This window comes from Silene latifolia, chromosome 5, assembly GCF_048544455.1.
Source record: "Silene latifolia isolate original U9 population chromosome 5, ASM4854445v1, whole genome shotgun sequence".
NCBI classification, from domain to species: domain Eukaryota; kingdom Viridiplantae; phylum Streptophyta; class Magnoliopsida; order Caryophyllales; family Caryophyllaceae; genus Silene; species Silene latifolia.
The window spans coordinates 29,272,662-29,283,534 of NC_133530.1; the positions used below are offsets into that span (position 1 = coordinate 29,272,662).

At 37.7% G+C, this 10,873-nt stretch overlaps 1 protein-coding gene across 1 annotated transcript; it reads right to left on the bottom strand.

Annotated features, from left to right (window-relative positions):
* Positions 1–1,843: 1,843 nt before the first annotated feature.
* LOC141655149 (receptor-like protein EIX2) lies at positions 1,844–9,671 on the bottom strand. Its single transcript, XM_074462241.1, has 3 exons — positions 6,592–9,671; positions 6,345–6,356; positions 1,844–2,191 (listed from the first exon to the last, which is right to left on the bottom strand). Exons 1-3 carry the CDS (start codon positions 9,589–9,591, stop codon positions 1,844–1,846), a joined length of 3,360 nt encoding a protein of 1,119 aa, XP_074318342.1. The 5' UTR covers positions 9,592–9,671.
* Positions 9,672–10,873: the final 1,202 nt, after the last annotated feature.

The window sequence follows — 10,873 nt, forward strand, 5'->3', positions numbered from 1 at the left end:
TATCATGACTCGATTATGAATATAGCAAGCGGTGTTTACCGCTTCGGCCCAAAAGTCTTTAGGCAATTTACTACACAACAACATGGTTCTAGCCATACTTTCAAGGGTCCTATTCATTCGTTCGACCACTCCATTTTGTTGTGGTGTTCTAGGAGCCGAAAAATTATGGTCTACACCATTGTCATTACAATAAGCGCTAAATGATGAATTTTCGAATTCGGTTCCATGATCGGTTCTTATGGAAACAAGTTTGAGATCAAGTTTGTTTTGAATCTTTTTCAACCAAATTAAAAATTCATCAAATGCCTCACTCTTGGAACTCAAGAAAAGTGCCCAAACAAACCTAGAATAATCATCAACAATGACACACACATAACGACTACCTCCTCTACTTCTAGTTCTCATTGGTCCACATAAGTCGATATGCAAAAGTTGTAATGGGCGAAGAGTACTCACAATTCTTTTAGACCTAAAGGAACTTCTAACATGTTTACATCTAGCACATTCATCACATACTTTATCAAAGTCAAATTTCATGTTAGGAAATCCTTCTACCAAGTCAAGTCTTTTAAGAGTATTAAGAGTTTTAGCACTAACATGTCCAAACCTTTTGTGCCACAACCAAGGATCATTTTTCATTACACTCATGCATGACATGGTATGACCGGATAACGTGTTTAAGTCGGTTAAGTAAACATCTTTGACACGTCTCCCTTCGAGAATAATTTCATGAGTTGTGGCATCAATTATTCGACACAAATTAGCACTAAATTCCACAATATTACCTTTGTCACAAAGTTGAGAAATGCTAAGGAGATTATGTTTCAAACCTTTGACAAGCCGCACATTGTCGACACAAAGTAACGATGACTTACCGACCTTTCCCATGCCTATTATTTCACCTTTCTTGTCGTCGCCAAAAGTTACCTTGTCATCATCATAAGCTTCTAGTGAGAGGAATTGGCTTCTATCTCCCGTCATGTGACGAGAACATCCACTATCCAAGTACCAATTGCGGCCGCCTCTCACCAAGCCCTACACAAGATTAGACTTTGAGTTTAGGAACCCAAATAAATTTGGGTCCCTTTTTATCCTTCACATTTCGCAACAAATCTTTTCGAATCCAAACTTGTTTTACAACCTTAATATTTTTGTTAATGTCACTATGTCTTTTCTTGCAAGCATTAAAGACATGACCAGTTTTACCACAATAGTTGCAAATGATGTACTCGGGAAGACCAACATATTTCCTTCTTCTAAAGTCGGTTTGAGTTGGATCTGGTTTTTCGAGGCAAGGATGGATCGACTGTTCCATTTGAAACCAAGACCAATAGTTTTGTCACATCTCTTGGACTGATTAGTGAGGAAATTTAAGACCTTTTGACTTCCTTCCCAATTCTTAGACACATTCTTAGCCTCAACAAGTTCCTTGGTTAAATCATTGACTCTAGTGGTGAGATGTACAATCTTCTCCTTTTCTCTTTTAAGATCATCATTGTTTTCACTTTCAATGGACATTCTTTTCTCAACTATGATGTCACGGGTTTGGTCATTGAGTTTAGACACGAGGTAACCCATTTTCTCCTTTGACTCTTCGTACTTGGATCTCATTTTGACAAATCTTTCATTCAATTCCATGAGATTTTCCATCTTATCTTGAACATTAAGCTTAAGACTAGAAATACAATTTTCTAAATGAACAATTTTGGATCTAGATGAGCTACATTCGGGAGATTCATTTTGAAATTTGACAAGTTTTTCATGAAGCATTCTAATCTCCCTTTTGTAGGCATCTAAGTTGACTTTGAGACACTCATTCTCTTTAGATAAATTACTGACTAGTTTATTTGACACTTCCTTGACATTGTCGAGGCAAATGATCCGAGACACTTGTTGTTTTAAGTTCTTCTATCTCATCAACTAAGTCATTAATTGCACCTTTAGATATGGATTGTTCATTTAGAAGTTCATCACGTTCCTTAGTTATCATGGACATTTGTAAAATCAGAGTGGTATTGACATTTTCAAGATCAGAAACATCATTGGGGTTCGACCTAAGACACTCTAGTTCGTTAGACAACTCCTTGTTCAATTTGTTTACTCTTTTCACCTCGAGGAGGCAACAATGATCATGCTTTGTCTGTTGCCTTAAGTTCACTTTTAAGATGATAGTTTTCTTGAGCAATTTCCTCTATTTCATTTTGCATGAGATCCAACTTTTCAGTTTGTGAACGACACTTATCAAAGAGTTTGTCAAGAAGCTTACATACTTTTTCTTTGGAGTAAGTCCTAGCTTTGGCCTTTAGAAGTTTTACCTCATTGTCGGAATCGGAGTCGGACACATCGGGATGAGCCATAAGACATCTAAGATGCTCGGTTTTAGAGGGTTTTGAGACTTTGTCCTTGAGACGACTTGTAATACACATTTTAGCCTCTAATTCCTCCTCGATGATTTCATCGTCCTCGGAGTCGGACATTCCCCATATGGCGGATATGACTCGGTTTTTGTAGTCCTTTTTAGCTTTATCTCGCTTATCTTTGGACTTAATCTCATCCCACTTAGGACATTCTTTAATTTGATGTGATTTGTCACCACATTTAAAGCATCCAATAGTGGTGGAGGGTCTTTTCTTTGGAAAGCGTTTTTTCGTGTAGTTATTGTTGAACTTTTTATGACCATGGCCATTCACCATTCCAACTAAGTTCCTAGAGAACAAAGCAAACTCATCTTCTTCTTCATCCTCATCATCAATTGAAGAGGATGCTAAAGCAAGACTCTTTCCCCTTGAGGATTCACTAGAATGCTTATCGAGATTGAACTCGTGAGCCATTAGTGATCCCATTAGTTCATGAAGAGATAGAGTGGATAGATCTTTGGCTTTCTCTATGGCGGTAACCTTAGGTTGCCATTTAGTGGTAAGACTACGAAGAATTTTTCGAATGATGTCTTCGGACTCGAAATTTCTTCCTAGGCTTTTTAGTTCATTTATAATACACGAAAAGCGAGATAAAAAGCTATTTATGGACTCGTCCTTTGACATGTGAAACATCTCATATTGTTGCATGAGAAGGTCAATACGGTGTTTTCTAACTTGAGACGTCCCTTCATAGGCAAGCACAAGGGAATCCCAAATTAATTTAGCCGTAGGACATCCAGAAATCCGACTCACTTCGGCCTCACCAACACACCGTTGAAGAATCGACATCGCTTTTGAGTTTTTCTCGGCCAATTTAAAATCGTTTTCATTGTAATCTTTCTCATCTTTGACCTTAGTAAAACCCGTAAGGATGTCGGTTTCCTCAATAGTAAGAGGTCCGTTTTCGATGATTTTCCAACATTGATAATCAATACTTTTATTGTAATGCTCCATTTTGAGCTTCCACCATCCAAAATTCTCACCGGTAAAGACCGGGATCTTGGAGTGTTTTGAGGGATCCATCTCCCAAGATTCAAACTCTAAGGTGATAAACCTCGATCAAGAGCACGAGGCTCTGATACCAATTGAAGAGTTTAGGATCCCGAAGTACCTAAGAGGGGGAGGGGGTGAATTAGGTACCTTTTAAAATTTTTAACTTAACTTAATTGATTTAAGTTAGTTAAATGAAATGATATCTCAAATACCTAACACAACCTCTTTTAAATGGAGATTAAAAGAAGTGTCGTTGGTTATGATGAAGGCAACAGTGTAACGGACTGTAACTTGTTGTCTTTGTATAAACTGTAAACAACAGACCAACGTGATATAGATAGTAGATCTTTGAAGATAATAAAAACGACAAACTAAGAAATGCAGCGGAAATAAATAAACGAAATAAGTTCAACACAATCAGTTTTGAATTGGTTCGGCCTGCACTCTATAGGCCTACGTCCAATCTACTTCTCATTAATAATTTGATAATGTAATTAACTCTAACTACAATTATTCTATTACAATGAGATCCCCACAATCTACTCCGATTGTGCTACTCAAGAAACTACTCCGTTTCTTTAAGCTCTATCTAGTTCTCAAATAGTTATAGGATCAAATATCTCTAAGTTGTTCACTTAAGAACGGGAGAGATCAATTTTCGATCAACTAAGAGAAGAAAGATATTAAGCTAAGCCATACTTAAACAAATGAACCATTTTTGAGACTTGTAAGAAATATGAAAAACTTGCAATTTAAAAGATTTTAAATACTTGAAAGCATTAAGGGTTTTGCAAAGGTTTTCAATTTCTTTCTCAGATTTTATAAGCTATGAAAGTGTATTTTATGCAAAGAAGGAGCATCTCTTTATATAGAGGAAGAAGGGTGGAGTTTACTTTATATTAAATTAATATAAAGTAAATCAAGTTTAGTAAGCCACAAGTTTTCAGTCAAAAGCATTTTCCTTGCACCAAAATGGGTAGTCAAAAAAACAAGCAAGAAAGGTTTTCTTTCCTTCTTTGCCAAGAGTCACACATGTGACTTGGGCAAATAGGGGAAGTCTTTAAAAAGCTTTCAAAAACACAAACTTGGAATCTTAACTTGTTTAGGCAAAACTTACATCTTACTAACTAATCTAATTACTTAAATTAGTTAGATGAGATGCCACAATTAAATAAAAGAGAAATATATTCCTTTTGAAAATAATGGTTCATCCGTCCAGGAAGGTAACAGTGGGCGACACTGTTACCTCAGTATAACAAAGTTAATATTTTTCTAACTCGAACCTATGGACCCTTAAACAATACAAGACGATCTTCATCCTTGGCTTCATTCTACTTTGATCATCATCAATCTTTGTAAATCCTATTAAGAAAACTTAAGAGAAACATTAGAAACAATTGGTTTGTCATCATCAACACAATAAGCTCAACAGATACTTAATGAAAATTGTGTGTCTATCTTTAGGGAGACCAAGATATTAAGTCTCTTACCTAGGCTAACCACTACCCATACCCGATTATTTACCGTTGTTTACCTTTACGGCTTTACCCACTTAGGGGAACCCAAAGACCCCAGTTTTAACATAAATCGTTTACATCATTTGCTTTATCACTGTTTTAGTTTCTTGAATTAGTTGCATAAACTTCAAATCCTCTTATTGTTCGACTAAAATAGACCTAGAACGAATTGAGTAGAAACCCACACCATCCTCAAGTTCGATACTCAATAGATACTACCTTTTTATCAGAGTTTATAAATTGTTTTGATAGTAGGAAACGACGACTAATCCTTACTCATTAGTAGCTATTTAAACATTTGAGAAATACATTGATAAAATAAAAGAAATTGCTATTTTATAGTGTTCTACTTTCTCCTATCTTTAGTTGTGCAACTTTTTTGTTAAATGGGGTTTTTTGACAAATTTATTGGGTTTTTGAGGTCGGTCTCAAACTATTTGGACAAATGAGTCCACGTCATCACTTGAAATTTTTTTTCCTGTTTTTATATAAAACTACAAATACAAGTGATGATGTTAATCCATTAGCTCAAATAGTTTGAAATCGACCCTAAAAACTCAATTAATTTGTAAAATAACCCATTTTTAGCGACTTAAAGAGTTAGGACATCAAGCACTAAAAACCACAGTCAAGGTCAGAACTCAGAAGTGGCCACTTTTAGAAGTAGTCCCTCAAGTCCTCTAAGTCTTCTTCCACCATGATACTCTTGGACTTTTGTAACAGGCTCCTCAATGCAAGTCTTCCTATGATAATAATAATTCTGGTCAATATTCCGTTATTTTTTCTTTTTTTTTTTAAGGTAAAGAAACTAGGTTAATTTTCTAGAATGACCAATCTGTTTCATCTTTTTGGATGAAGAGGGAAGCTGAAGTCATTGATTTTCAAACCACCTCAAAAGAGTCCGACAATTGGACATGAGTGTCCAGTAAAGACCATTAAGTCAACAATTTTTTTGACTTCATGAAAAAAATGTTTAATAACCGATATTCCGTTATTGTATGTTTAAAAATAACCTCTTTTTTTTTTGTCATTCATCATTTGCAGGTACCTACTTGGCATATTATTCCACGCATACATTTTTCCAGTTACTGACTAGTTGTCGTGATAACTTGACCAAACTAGACCCGCCTAACCAGTCACCGGACAAGGACTTAACATAGACCCAACTCAACTCGGAAAATTAAACTGACCTGATAAAAACCAAACTTGACATGATTCGATTTGTTTTAGCTTGATTAGTAACCAATCCAAGTAGGTGGAGTAACTCAATAACCCCCTTTAGTTAATATGTGACGTTTTTTTTGGTACCCAAAAATTGGATTGAGTTTATATTGCAGTTAAACGACAGCCCAAAAACAACAACAAGTATACATGTATCTGGATCAAATTAGGCCCTCCTAAGAAACAGGTAAATCACCTGCATAGCAATCTGTTAGCAGGAAATCATAAAATCACAGTTATTAGAATTCAACACATAAAAGTAGCCATTTGTATCTACGGACTACGACTTAGTGCCCTGAAATTGCATCTTATTTATACAATAAATACAAAGCCAAATTAACGGTTACAAGCGAATTTAAATTCATGATGATCTATGCCAAACTGTTAGCTTCATGCTATTCAGCACATACATTCATTCATAACATGACAATCAGGAAACTTACCGCTGATTTTTGAGCTTGTTGATCCTTATCATTACTTGAACATAAAAGTAATCCGCGACATTTCCCACAACCTGAAAGAAAGCGAACCTGAACCTCGTCTTGAGCAGCAAACTCCCCACTACTCCCCAAAATCCAGTTGCAAATCCCGACATTATTACCAAATACAACACTGGTTTTTCCCAAACTTCTTTCTTGATTCCTTGTGTGGGTTTTCTTGTCCTTGGATAGGTGATTTTCGATTTGCTTGGTCCTGCATTTGTTTGGCAAAGGGTCACCACAAAGTCCAGGGTTGCCTATATATGTCATTGATGGATCTTCGAGCACTTGGAGTTGATGTCCGGTGGGGATTTCTCCTTGTAATTTGTTGTAGGACAAGTTGAGACGAACCAATGAAGTTAAGTCTGAGATGCTTGGCGGGATTGTGCCTGACAGATTATTGTTAGATAGATCGAGGGATTCTAAAGATGTCATTTCACCGATCTTGTCTGGGATATTCCCAGTCAGATGGTTGTGAGACAAGTTAAGACCGATAAGTGCAGATAGGTTTGTGATCTCTTCAGGGATGGTGCCTGTTAAGGCATTACATGAAAGGTCTAAGTTTATGACAAACTCGAGAGTTGTTGTGTATTGTAGTTCTGCTCCTTTCAGAACCACCATTGTGCTATCATCTCGGACTAGAGGAAAAGAATAAACCAGGCCGCTCAGTAAGTGGCCAAAACAACGAGGTATGTCTCCTGTCAAGTTGTTCAAGGAAAGGTCAATAAATTGGAGTGTATGGATTGAACACAATGTTGGTGGAATAGAACCAGTAAGTTGATTTCCGCGTAGCCTGAGCAGTGCTAGAAAAGTATCGCTTCCCCAATTACTTGGTATATTCCCAACTAGCTTATTCTCACCAAGATCCAGAATTTGCAAGTCTGAATTATTACCCAATGTTGGAGGAATCGGGCCTCGAAGAGAATTTTCACTCAACTTGAGAAATGTTAATGGCAGAATCAGTCCCATAGACAAGGGAATAATCCCTGAAAGATTGTTGGAAGCTAAGTTGATATAACCTATAAAACCAAAATCAGCCCAACAATCAGGAATGCCTCCTGAAATGTTATTCTTCTGAAGATCTAGGTACTCCAATCTACGAAGTTGACCTATGGGAAGACATATGCGAGCGCCGACTGATGTATTATTCTTAGTAGAAGGATCGTGATATACAAGTGACCCTGAAAGCAAGTTAAACGAGAGATCCATGGATTCAAGCGAAGAGTTGAAGTGTGGGACTGGGCCTGTAATTCGATTGTGAGAAATATTTATATCAGCCAACTGATTGCTTCTAAAACATTGAGGTAGCTCTCCGGAGATCTTATTATCCGAGAAATCTAAACTCCGGAGCTTGGCCTGATCACTAATCCATAGTGGGAACTCAGATTGGATTTTACAGGATGCCATGAGGAGCCTAGATATTTGAAAAGGCGGTGACCAATTAGAACTAATGTTCCACTCCACGACATTGAAACTTAGGTCTAGATAATCTAATTTTGAGAGGTTAGCTAAGTGGGACTCGGAAAGCACACCATGTAGAAAGTTTGACGAGAGGTCAATGTGAATAAGGGACTTGCATTGTCCCAATCTTTGAGGGAGAGCGCCAGTGAGATTATTAAAGGAGAGGTCAATGTGAACAAGGGACTTGCATTGTCCCAATCCTTGAGGGAGAGTACCATTGAGAGTATTAAAGGAGAGGTCTAACTCTTCCAAGTAAGTTAGGCTTTCTATTGATATTGGAATACGACCATTTATACTATTGTTTTTTAAATCAAGGACTCTCAAATGCTTGAAGTCCCCCAGCCACGGAGGCAACATGCCTCCGATCATGTTTTGACCCAACCTCAAATTCTCCAAATCATAACTGACGCATTTTGAGAAATTTTTGTGGCTAGTTCCTATGCTCCCTCCAATAGAATTGTATGACAAATCAAAATTTATGAGCTTGCATAAGTTCCCTAGTATACCCATGATCGCACCTCCCTCGATGCTACTAAATCTGTTAGAGCTAAGGTCGAGATATTCGAGTTTTCTCATGTTACTCATCGAGAGTGGGATTGAGCCTTCTAATTCATTGTTTGAAAGGTCAAGGTATGTTAGGGAGGTCATATTTCCCAACCACAATGGGATTGAGCCATTTAATTTATTTCCTGAAAGGTCAAGGTGTGTTAGGGAGGTCATGTGGGCAAAAACGTAAGGCAGTGTTCCACCTATGAAGTTATATGCAAAATCAAGGTATTGAATCCTGGAAAGCCAAGTGGAATTAGAGAAAAGGCTGCTAAGTAATAAGGGTTTATTCTCAAGATTCTGACATTCACGAAGATGCAGGTCTAGCAAAGAAGGAGGCATGTTGAGTGCGTCCATGGAATTATTGGAGTGAAGTATATAATTACCACCGAAATCCAGATATTGCAAACTTACAAGTTTAGAAACCCAATGTAAATCACTGGATAAGAACTGATTGGAGTTCAAATCGAGTGTCTGTAATCTAGTAAGATTGCTGAGCTGGGATGGCACAATGTCGCTAAAGTCTGAATAGGATAGGTTCAAATACCTGAGATGCTTGAAAGCACCTATGAACTTGGGGATTTGACTGCCTAGGAAGTCAATGCTGCTCAAATCCAAGTAGTTCAGGTGGCTGAGTCCAAGCAGAGAAGGGTCTAGTTTTGGAGAGGATGGTGAGTCACTACTAGCGCCATCAGGCGAATAAAAAGGGTTGTGTAGGTCGAGACGGGTGACGAAGGCTGTAACATTGTCACAGCTCACTCCATCCCAATCACAACAACCCTTGCCCTCCCAAGATGACAACATATTTGTTGGGTTACTAAGACTGTGCTTGAACTTGAGGAGGGCCTCTCGTTCCGCCTCATGGCACCCTATTGCGAAGCCCTGGTGTACATTTAATGCACCCAAGTTCAGTAGCAATATGAAAACAAACTGTGTTATAACACATGTTCTTAACATTGTTCATTCAATCAAACACAAGTCGGGTTTTAACTTTTGCTATGAACAAGTTTTTGATTGGTGTGTTAACTGATTAGATATGGTCCTATATATATATATATATATATATATATATATATAGTTAGTTATGTACCTATGTAAGGCTGTCTATTGAATTAGACTAACTCATTAACTCTGATTAAATAAGGAATACATTAATACATGACTTTGTCTCAAATTAGGGTCCGTTTGGATACAATTTTAGGAGGGAAAGGGAGGGGAGGGGGAGTGAGGGGAGGTGAAGGGAGGGGAGAGAAGGGGAGGGCAAATGGAATGTGGGTGTTTGGATAACAAAAATTATGAAGGGAAATGGAAGGGGAGAAAGGAGGGAGATGAAGAATGGATGGAGGATTGAAGGATGGTGGTGGTATAATTAGAGTCCAAATAATGTTTTCTTTCCAAATCTTGCCACCCTTGGAAAGATTATAATTTGTTCTATAGGAGGGAAAATAAGTCCTCTCATTTCTCTCCCCTTCCATTTCCTTTCTCCCATATTTTTTATCCAAACAAAGGAAATTAAATCCCTCCCTTCCCCTCCCCTCCCCTCCCCTTCTCTCCAATTCCTTCAATCCAAACGGACCCTTAGGGTCCTCTCAGAAAAGGACCCGCTATGTTGGTTACAATAAAATTGTTCCACTGTATGTATACTCCTTTCATTTCATTTATATAGTCACTATTTGACTAGAGTTCATCATTAGATTACGTAAATATATTTTTTCAATAATCTTGGTATTATATTTATTTTTAGGATACGTAAACTAAACACTAGTATGTTTCTATCCAATGGTGAAGCGGAATATCATGCTTTGGCCATAGTGGTTTCGAAACCCTTGGTTGGAGCCTCACTATCTATCTAAAAAGACAATACTCGTTTATATTGTGACAATCTTTATGTAATCTACTTATCTGCAAACAGAGCATATTGAGATCGGCATTTGTTTTGATGTAAAAGTGTGGCGCGTCGCGAAGTTCGAGTTTTACATGTTCCATCTTGACATTAGACACAAGACTTTTTTTATATGGTTATCCCTGTGCTATGTTTGATGATCTTAGCATTCATGAACCTGCTGATACGATTACCGTATGAAGTAGAACCTTGCCGGTCTCAAGGGTCAAGTCTTCCTTCTGCCCGTCAACCACGTCCCTCAAGGGTCAAGTCTTCCTTCTGCCCGTCAACCACGTCCCTCAAGGGTCAAGTCTTCCTTTTGTCCGTCAAACAAGTCTTTCATGTAAATTGTACTAC